The sequence below is a fragment of the Podarcis erhardii genome, assembly GCF_964252035.2.
Source record: "Podarcis erhardii genome assembly, chromosome: 10".
NCBI classification, from domain to species: Eukaryota; Metazoa; Chordata; class Lepidosauria; order Squamata; family Lacertidae; genus Podarcis; species Podarcis erhardii.
The window spans coordinates 66,614,792-66,632,818 of record NC_138500.1 but is presented as its reverse complement, the minus strand read 5'-3'; the positions used below and the strand labels follow the sequence as shown (position 1 = coordinate 66,632,818).

Genomic DNA, 18,027 nt, shown 5'->3' with positions numbered 1-18,027 from the left:
GTTCCTAGCTGGTGGTGGGATGGGAGCGGCACTCTGCACATGGCTCGGAGTCCTGATTCCAAAAGCACCTTGACTTGAAAAGAGGGGAAGCCGGCAGTGTCTTCAGCACCGGGAGGGAGAGAGCGGCACTCTGCATATGGCTCGGAACCCTGATCCCGAAAGCGCCACCACCACCACGCCTTAACTTGAAAAGGAGAGAGGAAAGCGGCAGCGTCTTGGAGGTGAGGAGTGAGGCGGCGGCGGCACTCTGCACATGGCCCGGAGCCCTGATTCCGAAAGCACCCCCACCACGGGAAACGGCAGTGTCTGGAGCACCGGGAGGGAGAGAGCGGCACTCTGCACATGGCTCGGAACCCTGAAAAACACCGAGGTTCCTTTTGTTGTTGTTGCTGCCCTAAGGGGGAAAGTGGCAGTTCCTAGCTGGTGGTGGGCACTCTGCACATGGCTCGGAGCCCCCTCTCCCCCCCAAAAAGCGTCCTTACCTCTCCCCCCGCGCGGCTGCGGCTGCTCGGTCCACTCCAAGGCGCCTCTCTCCGGGTCCAGGGCGACCTCGCAGGCGCGCTGCCCCAGCACCAGCGAGGAGACGAGCCGGGTCCGCCGGCCAGCCGGAGGCGGGGACCTCTCGCCCATGGTGGCTCCGGTCCCCTTCAGCGGGGCTCCGGCAGCTGCTGCCTCCGCCCGAGCGGCATCGCGGCTGACGGAGGGCGGCCCTCGCTCGCTGGCTGGCGCGGCCCGGCGAGGATGGCGAGGCTGCCTGGCGCCGCCGCCGCCGCCGCCGCTCAGTCCGCCTGCGCGCGCGCCTCTGCCCAGCCTGGCATTTTAGAATCTGTTATCCTTCAGAATTTTCGCAGGTCCCATCCCACGGAGCATGCGCGTGGGTAGCGGCGGCGAGTGGGGGGGGGGGAGAAGGGAGGGGGGGGAGGTGAGTTCGCGCAAGCCCAGCGGCCGCCGATGAAGCCGCCGCCGCCTCTTGCCCTCAACCGGAGTTGCCCTCACTACTTTTTCTTCCCTTTGGTTTTTCGACGGCAGGAGGAGGAAGAGGGAGGAGGAAGGCGAATCTCGAGGTGGGGGGTGGGGGTGGGGAATCTTCGCAATGGGCCCGACGTAGAAGGGGACCCCCAAGGGCCATCTAGACCAACCCCCTGAAGTGGCAGCGTTCTCAACTGGAGCATCCAGGGCAGGTGGCCAGCCAAGCTCTGCTTTAAAAAACTCCAAGGAAGGAGAGTGCGCCAGCAGTGTAAGGAAATAATAATAATAATAATAATAATAATAATAATAATAATAATAATAATAATATGACAATATATTTATTATTTATATGTCACCCATCTGAGTGGGTTACCCCAGAAACTCTGGGCGGCTTACAACAAATGGTGGCGCTGTGGGTTAAACCACAGAGCCTAGGACTTGCTGATCAGAAGGTCGGCGGTTCGAATCCCCTTGACGGGGTGAGCTCCCATTGCTCGGTCCCTGCTCCTGCCAACCTAGCAGTTCAAAAACACGTCAAAGTGCAAGTAGATAAATAGGTACCGCTCCAGGGGGAAGGTAAACGGAGTTTCCGTGCACTGCTCTGGTTCGCCAGAAGCAGCTTAGTCTCCTTTAAGGAGAAAAGGAGAGGGCAACTATTTTATTTTATTGTTTGTTTGTTTCTCCCGAAACATTTATATGCCTCTTGATTGTAGAAAAATGACAACAACCTCCAAGTGGTTTAGCAGAGGAGGGGGGAAAAGATAATAAAATCATCATTATCATCATACAATCATGATTCAAAACATACAAAAAGTTTCAAGTCAGGATAAGGCTAGAACATGCATAGGCCAGGCATAGGCAACCTTTGGCCCTCCAGATGTTTTGGCTTACAACTCCCATGATCCCTAGCTAACAAGACCAGTGGTCAGGGATGATGGGAATTGTAGTCCAAAACATCTGGAGGGCCAAAGGTTGCCTATGCCTGGGCTACAACAAGCTGAAACTCATACAGACATCCAGGGATTGCTGCTGATTATAGGGTGGAAAGAATCAGGAACCCAAATAAATTAACCCATATAAAAGCCTGCCAAATTCAGCTACATCTTATTTCAAGGCTGGGAAAGAGACACCGTGCCTCAGCGTAGGTCGGTGACAAATTCTCTTGTGACACCCCACTTCCCTGTCCATTAAATTTAGAATCCGCCAAAGAGCACTGCTAAATTTGACGCCACCAATGTTTGCCAACCTGATGCAGACTGTCGAGGATCTGACAACACGCAGGATGCAACAAGGAAGTGGAACAGCTTTGAGTAACAGATGAGGCTCAAGATGCCATATTACTTTCAGGAACTAGCTCAGTTTCATGTTTTGCAAGATGCATTCTGATTTGGTTCCTCGGTTTAGCAATCCCAATACGTTCTTCTTGTCTGGGCCTTTGTGGCAGCCCTTGAGACGTGGCGCTTGATACAAACGTCAACTGCTATCCAGTGAGATGGGCTTGTTCAGCTTTCGCTTTCCTGCTTGCAATCTTACTCCCCCCACATAATGGGGTCCATCAGCTAAGCCAGCCTAGAGCTTGTCCCAGCTGGCATGTGGCGTAGCAAGTTTTTGTGTGTGGGTTTGTGGGTTTCTTCAGTTTTTTCATGTCTTAACAATGCTGAATTAAATGCACAGTTTTTTAAAAAAACAACAACAGGAAGGTGATTTTAAATTGCAGGGGGTTGACTATGAAGGAAACCTCATCGCTGCAGAGGTGGCACCAGACTTGCCTTGCTGGCAAACCACACTACATCACTGCAACCATTTAAATTCCCCACTGGGGCATTGTAGGTACTAACACTCTAGAATGTCCCAGTGCTAATCAGGGCACTGCTGCTGTCTGGCACTGTCAGAGCAACCAGGCTAAGCCCATTGGGGCTTGCTCACATAGGTGGGTGGCAACTGATGTGTCACTGTCACTCGCTTCTGGTTTGTAACACCCGTCATCTTCCTGCTTGGAAGGAGGCAAGCCTAGTGAAATCACTTGCGCTGAGAGGTAGTGGGTATCATCCTCTGAGGACAGAAATCCTTGCATAATCCAGTCATGCCATTCAGACCTTCTGCATCATTACTCATCCCTAGCTAATGCTAATTGAGAGGAGACAAGCCAGAGGAGTGAACTGTGACAATATATATACAGCAGACCCAGGGCAGATCCACACTGTATATTTAAAGCATATTCAATCTACATTTCAATCATGCAATTTCCTTCCAAAGAATCCTGGGAGCTGCAATTTAGCCCTATAGGGCTACTTTCCCCAGCACCCTCAAAAACCCATATATATATATATATATATATGAAATTCCTTCCAGTAGCACCTTAAAGACCAACTAAGTTAGTTCTAGGTATGAGCTTTCGTGTGCATGCACACTTCTTCAGATACACCCCTTGCTTTTTCCTGTAAGACCTACTGCAGTCGTTAAGAGTCGTCAACAGGCTCATCACAGCTATCTGCCAATCACCCATTCCCACCACCCTTCTGAGTAATACCCCTCCCCACCTTCTCACTATATAGAAGGGTCTGGTGACTTCTGTTTCAGTGTATCTGAAGAAGTGTGCATGCACACGAAAGCTCATACCTAGAACTAACTTAGTTGGTCTTTAAGGTGCTACTGGAAGGAATTTTTTGTTTTGACTATGGCAGACCAACACGGCTACCTATCTGTAACTATATATGTGAAGTGATGGACATGAGGCAGGAGTTGATAATGCAGGTGAGCTGCGCACAGGTGAGCTGAAGCAAGCTGCCGGCCAGCCCTTTGGAGCCTCCTTTTATTGAGACAAATATGCAAACCAGGCAGATACATTTTGGGCTGTGACCTTTACACATCTTCCGGTCCCGAGATCTTGGGGTGGTACAAAGTTATTTTGGCACCTGTTTCCACCGCGTCATTTTCCCCTTGCACAGTGTATGGCAAGGGAGACAAAAGGTCTCAGAGACAAAGGTTACAGACAGGGCACCGCAGACTACTGAGACCGCAAAAGGTTAGACAGAGGGAACGATGTTCAGACAGCCGTAGCTTTGTCTGTGAGGGGGAGTATGCTACGCACCCCAGGGTCACACGTGCGGGCGGACTGTGGCTGCCTGCGGGTGGGAAGTGTGCTCCCTCCGGACCCCACTCCCCACTCTGCGTTCATCCCTACATATATATAATGGAATCGTGCTTTTCATGTGAACCTACCCTGACCCTGAAATCATCTTCTGAGGCCCTTCTTCATGTGCCTCCTCCACAAGAGGTCTGGAGTGTGGCAGCACGAGAACAGGGCCTTTTCTGCAGTGGCTCCCCATTTGCGGAATGCTCTCCCCAGAAGGTTCACCTGGCGCCTTCATTGGACACCTTTAGGCGCCTGGCAAAAACATTCCTTTTTAACTAGGCCTTTGGCTGATTGACATCCAATGCCCTTTAAAAATGTGTTGGGGGTGTTATTGTTTTTATTTTTATTATATATTTTGTCTTTTTTATTGTGATTTTATGTTGTAACAACCCTGAGACTGTGGGTATAGGGCAGTATACTACTACTACTACTAATAATAATAATGATGATGATGATGATGATAATGTGGTTGAAATGTAAAGTGTGGATCTGCCCCAAGTCTCCTTTTGCAGATGGGTTCCTTGAGCTCCTTGAGAGCATTTACGCCACTAAATTTTTCTCGTTCAACTTACTAGTTTGCATTGGGCTCATAGTCTGGGGAAAACTGGGCTAGACGATTGCCAGGATCTTTCTATTCTGAAAGCCCTCTAACTCAATGAATGAGAAAAGAAGACTTAAGATGAAAGGATGTAGGAAACCCACGCCAAGCCCACAGGAGGTATGTAGAGTCAAATTCATTCTGACTTCATATGCCAAAAACCATTCTAAGCTGCTTTTCACTGATCAGCACGCAGGGAAAAACCGGACAGTCTATAAGTGTATGTGAAATGTCCTTTGATCAATGAGCGGCATTACTCACTGTGAGCGCTCCTCTGAACGGTTTTTAGCCGTCTTTTAAAATAGCATAGCGATTATTGGAAATAGCCTCGTCTGGGTTGAGGAAGAGCCCCCAACAAATCCCTGTCAAGAGGGATTCCAGCCTCTTATTCATGCCATTTTCATTTTAAGTGAAAGGCAATTGAGGGAAAGCTATTGACATAGCAGAGGGCCTGGGAACGGATCCAGGAGATAATTTGCTTTCCTGTGGTTGCAAATACCACAGTCGAATATGATCCGCTGAGGTTTCAGCAACAGCCTTTCCCTTTCAAAGCTTGTAAGTGCCCCTAAGAGGCGGAGTGAGATGCTAAAGAGAATCTATACGGAAGTCTCTGTTTACAGCTTTAATGGGATTAAGATCAGGCATTAGCCCTATTAAGGTGTTCCTTCTCACATGCTTTGCATTGCTGCTGCTTCTTTCTTCTTTGGCAATCACTCATAGCCAAGTAAGATTGTATTCCATGAACATGGTCTTAACAGTGAGTCTATGACTGTGGAGGCCAATTTTGGATCCACAAGTCCTTCCACAGTGGGGACATAGATTTCCGGGTAGGAGTTGATCACAGTGAGGGATTGCCAAGCATGTCTTCCTCTTAGCATGTTTCTCCTTTTTGTCCTGAGTTAGAGCGTCTTCAAAGCCCATGACACCTTTGGTAAAGGCTGTTCTCTAATCGGAGCGCTCACAGGCCAGTGTTTCCCAGTTGTCGGTGTTTATACTACATTTTCTTAGATTTACCTTGAGAAAGTCTTTAAACCTCTTTTGTTGACCACCAGCATTACCCTTTCCATTTTTTATTTTTTTTTATAATATTTTTATTAAGTTTATGAAATACAGAAAAAAGAAATAAAGACAGAAATAGAAAAATACAGTAGAGAAATTACAAATTTCCATAATCCTTTTTTCCAGCACATCTATTGGACTTCCCCACATCCTCCAAACCCTGCATTCTCTGTAATACAAAATATCAGCAATTTGTTAACTTATTTCAAAGCTTATTGTATCTTTCATTTTATCATGTTGCCTAATTTCAAAACTATTGTAACCCAAATCTTATATGTTTTAGCTTAAACATAATAAAGTTATTTCATCATTCCACCTTTGACTTCTTGTACCTTAATTTTCATTTCATTAATTTACCGATGCTGAAGCAAGAATTTCTAACCCTTTCCATTTTTTAATTCGGAATAGAGTAGTTGCTTTGGAAGACGATCATCAGGCATCCGCACAATATGACCAGTCCAACGAAGTTGATGTTGAAGAATCATTGCTTTGACACTGGTGATCTTTGTTTCTTCCAGTACATTGGCATTAGTTTGCCTGTCTTCCCAAGCGATGTGTACATTTTTTTGGAGACACCACTGATGGAATCTTTCCAGGAGTTGGAGATGGCGTTTATAAGTGGTCCATGTTTCACAAGCACACAGTAAGGTTGGTAGTACAATAGCTTTGTAAACAAGCATTCTGGTTTCCCTGCTAATGTCCCGGTCCTCAAACACTTCAATCAGGAGAAAGCTGTACTCACAGAGCTCAGGCGATGCTGGATTTTGGCATCAATGGCAGACCTTGTGGAAAGATAACTGTTCATTTAGGAGAAGTGATCGACATTTTCCGACGTTCCACCATTCAGTTGGATTTGTGGCACTGCAGAGGGGTTGTTTCGTGCTTGTCGGTGCAGCACTTTGGTTTTTAGGATGTTGAGTGATAGGCCAAGCTTTTTGTAAACTTTTCATTGCATGGTGAAGACAGCATGAGGTCCCTTGCCATTCCTCCCTCCCATCACATTCCCTCCTAATGGCCCAGGTGTTCAGTTCTCTCCACACAATGGGACGCAATAAATGTCTGCAGAGGGGAACTGGCTCTAGCTGTGGAGACTCCTGTGAGGAGTGTTAGAACCCCACACAATCAAGGTTCTAACTTGCTGGGGGGTGGGGGAGCCTTCAAAAGTAGAATCAGCTCCTTGCCTTGTGGACAGAGAAAAGCTGGGAAGAAGGAAGTTCACCGGACCTAGGCTGCGTACATGTTATGTACTGAGTTGGATAGGATCCAAAAGGCAGCAGTCTGATTGGTCCTAGAACAATAGGATTCAGAATGAAGCAGTCTGATTGGTCCTAGAACAATAGGGTCCCGAATGCAGCAGTCTGATTGGTCCACAGAAGCCACCCAATCCAACTCCTGGTGGAAGTTAATCCGCAACCTGATTGGCCTACAGGCGAATCCCGGAATTAGCCAATCACGTGGGGCCCATTGTGTAAATAATGTATATAAAGCAGACATTCTGGGGGAACTTCCATTCCTCCTCACCACTATGAGCTGAATAAAGAGCATGAAACCCACTCTCGACTCCGAGTATATGTCAGTACACAAATGCCTGCTTGTAGCACATAAATGCAGTTTTTCTCCACCAGGAAGAAGGCATGCTAATCCCCACATGCTGCTTTCGGTCTGTTTATTACATTTATATACTACCCTTCCACACCCTTCCAACATCCTGCTGATGAAAATCGGGACATGACCCAGCCCCTCAACACACTTAAAATCCGCCCCACACCAATGCCTCCCTGCCCCCTTGCTCAGATAAATGCACCCAGTGGCATAGCGTGGGTTGCCTGCACGTGGGGCTGCACAGAGGAGTGGGAAACTGACGGAGTACTCATGCTAATTCAACTGCCTAATGGCTTTTGCGTCACCCAGGAGATTGCAGCAGTAGAGATAAGAAGAGTCATTCCGTTGCATGGAGAGGTCACTTCCTGGTTCGCATGGAGAAGCCGTTTTCAGTGGAGCCCGCAGCTGTATTGAGGCAGCACCGGGTGTTGAAGTTTTGCACCCCTAACAATTTTGCACCCCCTAATGGGACATTCAGAGATCCAGTCAGAAGCTGGGATGGCTTCTGTCATTCTGGGATGTCCTGGTCAAATTGGGGTGGTTGGGGGGTATGCCCTTCATACAAAGATCACAAAGTGCCCTACAACATAAAATTCTTAATACAGTGGTACCTCGGGTTACATACGCTTCAGGTTACATACGCTTCAGGTTACAGACTCCGCTAACCCAGAAATTGTGTTTCAGGTTAAGAACTTTGCTTCAGGATGAGAACAGAAATCGTGCTCCGGCGGCGCGGCAGCAGCCGCCGGCCCCATTAGCTAAAGTGGTGCTTCAGGTTAAGAACAGTTTCAGGTTAAGCACGGACCTCTGGAACAAATTAAGTACTTAACCCGAGGTACCACTGTACAAGAATAATAGAACAATACCCCCCATAGACAGTATATTGTTTAATTGGCCAAAGGCCTGGTTGAAGAGGAATGCTTTGCCTGGCACCTAAATATATGTAACGAAGGCCCCAGGTGAGCCTCCTTGGGGACATTCTAGATCAGGGGTCAGCAAACTTTTTCAGCAGGGGGCCGGTCCACTGTCCCTCAGACCTTGTGGGGGTCAGACTTTATGGGGGGGGGGGAATGAATGAATTCCTATGCCCCTTAAATAACCCAGAGATGCATTTTAAATAAAAGGACACATTCTACTCATGTAAAAACACGCTGGTTCCTGGACCGTCCACGGGCCGGATTCAGAAGGTGATTGGGCTGGATCCGGCCCCCGGGCCTTAGTTTGCCTACCCATTTTCTAGATTGATTCTAGATCCTGCTGTCCGCAATGGTGCGAGTGGTTACCCACATCTGAAACCCTCCCATTTATTAGGTTATCCATGCTTTTTCCTCCCTGCACACGAACCAGATGAATGAAGAAGGAAGTAGTGACTGTGATCTTGGTATATTCCCATCCACAATGCCATTGGACAGGTGTGGCTGCATCTCACCAACACACACACACACCATTACCAAGGACTGTCTCAGTGCCGGATTTACATATAAGCTAAACAAGCTATAGCTTCGGGCTCCACTCTTGGGGGCTCAAAAAAAATTTAATGGAAAAAACAACAACTGGATGTACATTTCCAAAATATAAGATAAAAAGCAAATAAAATAAAATCTACGTACAGCAACAGTGTTTTTGCGTTGTGTAGGCTCCTATGATGTAAGTAAAGGGCCCCTCCTGCTAGCCTGCTCCCTAAAATATCACTGGTTTGCTCATTTCTATATATAGGGTGCCTACATTCTGCATGTGCAAATGGCTTGAGATACCTATTAGGTCCATAAATTACCATATAGCATATATTCAACAAAAAAACAGTGGCAACTTGTTGTTGACAAAGGACAGCTGGACATATAAAGGGCCCCATTATCTTCAGTAGCTTAGGGCCTCATCAAACCTAAATCCGGCCCTGTCTCCACCTGTTTTCAAATGGGCACACTGTGGAGGAATGCAGAATCCATCTGCAGGGAGCTTTTATTTTCAGAACGAAACCACTTTCTCAAGAAGCGATTCACAGTGGGCAAAATAAAATAATGACAATGCAATAGAACTAGATTGTGCATGGACTACACAGGGAAATAAAGCCATGTACTCAAGTATTTGTTGAGTGCAGAATCAAATGTGTGTATGCAGCCCTAATCTCTACCAGACGGATGTTTCCACACTTGCTTCTTGCTAAGATTGAGGATATGTAGAAAAGATTTCTTTTGTTTCAGCTTTCAGTAAACTAGATTAGCCACACAGCACATTAAAGACAATCTGGGAAATTACGGGATCATTAAATTAGTGTAATTCAGGGGACGCACAAGCCTTAATTTTTCAATTGTGGCAAACTTTGAATGTTTTGCCTTTTCCTCTTCCTGGTTGAATGCAGAAGGAGCTGGTGTTTTTGTCTCCTATGCCATGCAATCATGGTGGGAACGGGGATGTTAATAATCAGAATTGAATTACAGCTAGGATTAAAGCAGAATGATTTTGAACTGCATCAGAAATAAAGTTTAGCTGATTAGCCAACGCTCTTCACAGGATTAAAGAGCTAATCAATCAGTGTTAGCAGGGTCAGATTTTCAGTGTAAGTTGTTGTTAGTTCTAGACGTGGGTAGTTACTGTAGAGAAGCTGTTAATGCTATTATGCTTTACTGGCAGATACAAGACAATCCATTCATTCTATCCTTACTTAACCTGGCTCAGCCCATCTGAAATGTGGAGACTGTTCCCTTTCTCATTGTCTCAAGCTATTGATTGGGGTTTAAAGAAGAGGTGGGGAATCTGGCCCTCCAAGTTGTTGAGTTCCCTCAGCTCTGACCCCTGGTTGATGAGCGTCGGTGGAGTCCAACAACAGGTGATCTGCTCTTGATCTATTCTAAGGCATGGGTAGGCAAACTAAGGCCCAGGGGCCGGATCCGGCCCAATCGCCTTCTAAATCCGGTCCGCAGATGGTCCAGGAATCAGTGTGTTTTTACATGAGTAGAACGTGTCCTTTTATTTAAGACGCATCTCTGGGTTATTTGTGGGGCATAGGAATTCATTCATTTTTTTCTTCTTCAAAATATAGTCCAGCCCCCCACAAGGTCTGAGGGACAGTGGACCGGCGCCCTGCTGAAAAAGTTTGCTGACCTCTGATTTAAGGGGTTGTTCCAAGTGGCACAGAGCAGAAACATACCCATTCAAGGCCAAGGGGTAAGCTAAACACATCCTCTTCTTCCATTGCAGTTCATCATACAACTGGGCAAATTGCCAACTTACATTCCTCACATTGATTCTTTTTTTTTCTTCTAAAAAAATATTTTTATTAGTTTTTACAAGAACAAATTTAAAATAATAAAAAGAAAAAACTTTTAACATATCCATATATGAGATTCTTTGAATCCTGTGACTTCCCCCATCCCCTGCATGGGTCCTTAAAATAATTTTTTCTAAGGCTACATATCATTACGTTCTGCAGAGTTTTCATCTCTCTAAATTACCCATGTCTTTCGTTTCTTTACAAGTTATTTTTAAAGTTCAGCTAACGTTTTCATTTGTTTACAATGGTCTCCTAAGTAAGTTATGAATTTCCCCCAAGCTCTTTTAAAGTCATTATCTTCTTGATTCCTGAGTCTCCCAGTCAGTTTTGTCATTTCAGCATAAGTCCAGCAGTTTGGCTTGCCTTTCTTCGCTAGTCGGGACTGTTGGTTCTTTCCATCTTTGGGCTAGTATCATCTTTGCAGCTGTTGTCGTATACATAAACAGTCTTTCCTGGTCTTTTGGGATGTCAGAACCTGTAATTCCTAATAAGAAAGCTTCTGGGTTGTTGTTTTTTTGACAAATGTTATTGTAAACATTTCCCCCCCAGTTTATTATATATCAATTCCCCAAAAGACTTTGTTATCTAACATTACCACCACATATGATTAAAGGTACCCTCCTTTTCTTTACACTTCCAACAAATATTGCAGCTTGTTCTATACAGTGGTACCTCTGGATGCAAACAGGATCCGTTCCAGAGCCCTGTTCGCATCCTGAGTAGAAAGCAACCCGCGTCTGCGCGGGTCGCGATTCACCGCTTCTGCGCATGCGCATGATGTCATTTTGAGCATCTGCGCTTGTGTGAGTGGCGAAACCCAGAAGTAACCCATTCCGTTACTTCCAGGTCGCCGCGGAGCGCGACCTGAAAAGGCTCAACCTGAAGTGTATTCATCCCAAGGTATGACTGTATCTCGGAAGTACTGTATAGAATTTCAAAGCTTATACAGTGGAACCTCTGTTTCCAAGTGTCTCGGAAGCCAAATGTTTCGGCTTTCGAAGGCCGAAAACCCAAAAGTAATTGCTTCTGTTTTTGAACGGTTTCCGAAAGTTGAACAGCTTCTGGAGAGGTTTTTTTCTTTTTTCTCCATTGACTTTGCCGACTTCCCTTTGCGCCTCAGTTGTTGAACGTTTCGGAAGTCGAATGGTCTTCGGGAACGGATTATGTTCGATAACTGAGGTTCTACTGTGTGTGTATATATACTGTATATATATATGTCTAAAAACAAACAACATGCATCATGTACTGACTGACATAACACCATGCCACCAACTTAAGGACTACAACATGGAGTCTCTGCCGCCACAGTTAACAAGAAATCACCAACTTCCATCTTTTACTATAAGCCAAAAAGTTTATTCTTACTCTGTAAGATGTTGGATTGTAAGGTCCACACTTTTAACCAGGCTTCCTCAACCTCGGCCCTCCAGATGTTTTGAGACTACAGTTCCCATCATCCCTGACCACTGGTCTTGCTAGCTAGGGATCATGTGAGTTGTAGGCCAAAAACATCTGGAGGGCCAAGGTTGAGGAAGCCTGCTCTTAACTTTGTTCTATCTATCATACTATTGGTTCGTATTAAATGGGAAAATGTGAATTAAATTGTGAAAACCAATTTCTTTTTTAATCAAGGCACTCAGTTAAACTTTTTGGCCTAGATACTGTTGCACACTATTGCAATCTATCAAACATGTCCCGTTTGGTGACCCAACACAACAGAAGACAAGTTCTTCCATAACAATCTGATGAGACTGACAGTAGAAAGAATTCTTGTTCAATGAAGCCAGGCGTTCCTGTAACCAGTCCTTACCTGTAGGTTGTCGCTGAGGCCAAATTAATTTAGTCAAAATATAATTCATTTAATTTTGTAACCCATCTTTCTTGAATGAGAACACTAGCCAGGTAATACTCAGAGAGGGGGAGAGGGTAATTGCCTCAAAAATTTAATTTTGTAAAAAAAAAAAATGCACATAAATTTCAAATCTGCTAAACAGTGCCACAGAACTAGAGGCCTGTCCGGACATCCTTTTTATTGTGCATTCATGATTATTTGGCAATCCTCATTAATCTGATTTGAATTGATTTTATAATGAAATGATTTTAGAATGTTGTATCATTTTAATGTTGTTAGCCGCCCTGAGCCCGGCTTCGGCTGGAGAGGGCGGGATATAAATAAAAATTTTATTTTTATTATTACTATTATTATTACTTGTGTTCATTTATGGTATTGTTTGTCTGTTTCTATCCTGCCATTTCCTCAGAAGCAGGATTCAAGTGAAAAGAAATGCAAATAAAATGCAAAGAACTAGAAACGTATTAAAAGTTATGGTTAAAAAGTAATTCAACTATCTATGGAATTAAAACAATGTGTGTGGGGGGGATCTATTAAAATGCAGATTTGATGGTATTGGAATCCCGCCTTTGTGTTTGTGCCTGCAAAGGTTTTGGGATAGACCTAGTGCTTTGTTTCTGATGAGTCCATGCTCTGTAGTTTCCTGCTGACATCCTGTGATTTGGCACAAATCGATTTCTGAGTTGCTGTTCTTTTGTCCTGATTGGTTGAGCTATAGTGCAAAGAATATCCTTCCGGACAGTGATGATGCTGTAACATCGGGGACACATTACAGAACAACAAATACAGTGGTACCGCGGGTTACATACGCTTCAGGTTACATACGCTTCAGGTTACAGACTTCGCTAACCCAGAAATAATGCTTCAGGTTAAGAACTTTGCTTCAGGATGAGAACAGAAATTGTGCTCCGGCGGCGCAGCGGCAGCAGGAGGCCCCATTAGCTAAAGTGGTGCTTCAGGTTAAGAACAGTTTCAGGTTAAGTACGGACCTCCAGAACGAATTAAGTACTTAACCTGAGGTACCACTGTAAAGCAGAACGACATGTGGACAACATTCCAGTATAAATCCACTATGAATGCGGTATTAGTGTGTCGTTGACTTGTTGCAGAATTCACCCACAAAAGACAGCAGTCTGTAGGGCCCTACAAGGATCCGTTTCCAATTCTCATTTAGACTTGGAGTTTTGTGTGACCACCGCATATTTTGTTTTGCTTTTCAAAGTTTGCTGAAACCTCACACCATGGTAGGCAAACGAAGCCACGGCCCAATCGCCTTCTAAATCCGGCCCGCCAATGGTCCAGGAATCAGCGTGTTTTTACATGAGTAGAACGTGTCCTTTTATTTAAAACGCATCTCTGGGTTATTTGTGGGGCATAGGAATTCATTCCTTTCCCCCCTAAAAATATAGTCCGGCCCCCTACAAGATCTGAGGGACAGTGGAGCGGCCCCCTGGTGAAAAACGTTTGCTGACCCCTGTCTCACACAGAAAGGGAATTAAGCTCATTTATATGCTAATTAATAGCACAAATGACTTCAACTAGTGTATGTTAATTGTTTGTGGATCGTGCCAATTGAAAGGAGAATCTTCAAGAAATATGTGAAATAATCTCTCCTGTCCTCCGTTCACATCCTCAATTGTTATCAGATATTCTGAGAATTAAAGCAAGTTGTGTTTGAACGGAATAATTTTCACTTTGATCGTTGTCCAGCTGAATATTGAAGTAAAGACGAAGATGACAGCTGGGTATGAAGTTGTCTGAATTGCTGATACAAGGATGCAAATGAGCTCCGTTGCTTTGCCTGAAAGTGCAGAGCTTAGCTTTTTCCACACTGCGTCTTTTGACAACTCAGCATATACGTTGGGCCAAGCTGTCTGGCTTTCGCTCTCATTTCCTTATAGCCTCAGATGGATGTCTAAGGATGTCGGGAACAGCATACATAATTAGCCACAGTCAATTAAACGTGCCTCAGAAAGAGGAAAATATTTATCTCTGCAGATTAGGGTTGCCAGCTGACCGGAAAAAAACAAAGCCCTGGCCTGCTCTTCTGCTTTTTAAACTGTAGTCGAAATCAGCATGTGGTTTATTAATTTTTTTCCGGAATCGCGATAATCCTGATCACCTACTAATGGCTGCAGATCAAGTTACTGCTAAAATGTAGGAACTAGAGGGGAAATGGCACATTAAGTCATGGTAACTGTCTATTCAGCGCAGAATACTGCCACCTTACAGGCACTAATCACACACACCCCAAGTAAAAATTGGGGAATATTGACTGGCTTTTACTTGTTGGGGCTGAATGAAAAATTATGTAGGTCTGGGCACCAGCAGTGCAGTGGAGAAAGTGCACAATTGCCTCTCACCATACGCCGGCTCCCTCGACCCATAAAGTGAGATGAGTGCTGCAACCCCAGAGTCAGCCATGACTGGACCTAATGCCTGGAGGCGGTTGGAGGATGGATGGCGGCTAACAGATTGAGGTTGAATCCTACAAGACAGAAGTACTGTTTTGGGGGAGAGGGGGCGGGCGGGTGTGGGGGATTCCCTGGTCCTGAATGGGGTAACTGTGCCCCGGAAGGACCAGATGCGCAGTCTGGGAGTCATTCTGGACTCACAGCTGTCCATGGAGGCGCAGGTTAATTCTGTGTCCAGGGCAGCTGTCTACCAGCTCCATCTGGTATGCCAGTTGAGACCCTACTTGCCCGTGGACTGTCTTGCCAGAGTGGTGCATGCTCTAGTTATCTCCCGCTTGGACTACTGCAATGCGCTCTACGTGGGGCTACCTTTGAAGGTGACCCGGAAACTGCAATTAATCCAGAATGCGGCAGCTAGACTGGTGACTGGGAGTGGCCGCCGGGACCACATAACACCGGTTCTGAGAGATCTGCATTGGCTCCCAGTACGTTTCCGAGCACAATTCAAAGTGTTGGTGCTGACCTTTAAAGCCCTAAACGGCCTCGGTCCAGTATACCTGAAGGAGCGTCTCCACCCCCATCGTTCAGCCCGCACACTGAGATCCAGCGCCCAGGGCCTTCTGGCGGTTCCCTCATTGCGAGAAGTGAGGTTACAGGGAACCAGACAGAAGGCCTTCTCGGTAGTGGCACCCACCCTGTGGAACACCCTCCCTTCAGATGTGAAGGAAATACAGTGGTACCTCGCAAGACGAATGCCTCGTAAGACGAAAAGCTCGCAAGACGAAAGAGTTTTTCGTTTTTTGAGTTGCTTCGCAAGACGAATTTCCCTATGGGCTTGCTTTGCAAGATGAAAACGTCTTGCAAGTTTGTTTCCTTTGTCTTGCAAGTTTGTTTCCTTTTTCTTAAAACCGTGCATTCAGGGGGTGCAGTTGCGACTTGACTTCGAGGAGCAACTCATAGCACGCGGTGTGGTAGCCTTTTTTGAGTTTTTTGAAGACTTTGGTGATTTTTGAAGCTTTTCCAAAATCCGTGCTTCGCAAGATGAAAAAATCGCAAGACGAAAAAACTCGCAGAATGAATTAATTTCGTCTTGCGAGGTACCACTGTAATTAGCTAACCTATTTTTAAAAGACATCTGAAGGCAGCCCTGTTCAGGGAAGTTTTTAATATTTAATGTTGTATTGTTTTTCATACTTGATTGGGAGCCGCCCAGAGTGGCTGGGGAAACTCAGCCAGATGGGCGGGGTATAAATAATAAATTATTATTATTATTATTATTATTATTATTATTATTATTATTATTATTATTATTATTATTATTTAATGGTCAGGGGCCTCTTTACCTTTACAGAATCACTGCGCAGGAGACTCTGCTGTTTTTTGGGGTGGAAAAATGGCCTGGGTGTAGGCTGGCTGGCTTATTGACATAAGTGGCTGCTGACTGAGCAACAGGTGCCTGTAATACCACATTTTTGGTGGGAATATGGGGATTCAGGGCCGGCCCTACCATTAGACACGGTCCCATCCCCACCATCAAACTTATTTACTTATTGCATTTGTATCCCAGCTTTTTATTTATACAGTGGTACCTCGGGTTACATATGCTTCAGCTTACATACGCGTCAGGTTACAGACTCCGCTAACCCAGAAATAGTGCTTCAGGTTAAGAACTTTGCTTCAGGATAAGAACAGAAATCGGGCTCCGGTGGCGTGGCGGCAGCAGGAGGCCCCATTAGCTAAAGTGGTGCTTCAAGTTAACAGTTTCAGGTTAAGAACGGACCTCTGGAATGAATTAAGTACTTAACCTGAGGTACCACTGTACCCCGCTCTTCCCGGTTCAGAAAACAGGGCTCAGGGCAGCTAACAACAAATTTAAAACACTTTATTGTAATACAACATAGAAGCAGCATAGAAGCATGAATAACAATAAAATTCAAAGTTCAAAAATCAATTTGGTAGAACTCCATCCAATAAACATTAGATAGTCACCAGGGCTAGCTGGCGGAATTAGTCCTTGCTGCAGCATTCTGCACCCGCTGGAGTTTCTGGGACAGTTTCAAGGGCAGCCCCTTTGCAGCAATAATGCAACGATTGTTTAAAATAATTAAAATCTGCAGCTCTGTGGTAGAACATCTGCTTTGGTCCAGTCCCTGGCATTGTCAGGTGGTGCTGGGAAAGAAGCCTGCCTGAAACTGCCTGAGGCAGTACTGACCAATGGTTTGATTCAGTAAAGGGCAGTTGCCAATGTTCCTCATAAAAATGCTCCCCAGAATTCTCTGATGATCCCTGCCTTCTACACCTTCCTTCTATGTCACCAAAGGGACATGGAATCCATCTGAAAACATCAGCATAAAGCTGAAGGCAGAGCTAATATAAGAGCAAAGGCAGAGCTAATATAAGAGCAAAGTCTTCAACCTGCCAAGCAAGCCCTGATTCACAGCTGAAGCTCCTTATTCAGGTTGCTCACTCAGGTCTGTCCTGAGCTTTTGTGGGAATGCGAAACTGGCATCTAGTAACCAAATTCAGCCTCGTGCTCCACCCACTGGCTTGACCACCTTTCCTTTGAGTAAACATTTGCTGGGAGTGTATTATTATTCCATTTCTCTACAATGGGTATAATTAGGTTACTCAGTCGTTCTTGATAGGAAGGCTTGGCATAATTACTGCCTGTCTTCAGAGGAGACATGTCCAGAACAGCATCTCATGCAGAAATACAGGGGATTAGTTCATCTAAAGTCAGCTGGTCCCAGGACTTAATGGTCAAGATGTGGTCATCTAGCCTAGTTGTTTTGGAGAGAGCTTTTGTTCATTCTGCTGAGTGGGGCCCTGGAATTTTGCTCCAAAGGCTTACGCTGACAGTGCCACTATAGTTAGTTCTGTTTTTCAACCCTACGTATAGCTATTTGGGGGTGTAGGTGTGTGAGCGAGAGCTCAATTCAGACAAAAGTGTGCTTCAGTCATCAGACTTTGGAGTTTCTGTGTCTCAATAGCTTATTGTCGCTGGCAATATTCCCAAAGTGACAAGGACTCTGCAATTCTGGGCCACAAGTGAATCTTAATAATAAGCCATCTGCTAGCAGAAGAGTCCCTGTTGTTCTAGTTAAAAGGCGGTTTGTGCCTCTCAGT

The 18,027-nt window shown here is 45.3% G+C and overlaps 1 protein-coding gene across 1 annotated transcript in view; it reads right to left on the bottom strand.

The window, feature by feature from the left end:
- The window catches only part of CERK (ceramide kinase), a 43,204-nt gene extending 42,559 nt beyond the window's left edge, over window positions 1–645 (bottom strand). The window contains exon 1 of the mRNA XM_081877998.1: window positions 483–645. Coding sequence (XP_081734124.1) covers window positions 483–630 — 148 coding nt within the window. The 5' untranslated portion in view covers window positions 631–645. The remainder of the gene's footprint in view (window positions 1–482) is intronic.
- Window positions 646–18,027: the final 17,382 nt, after the last annotated feature.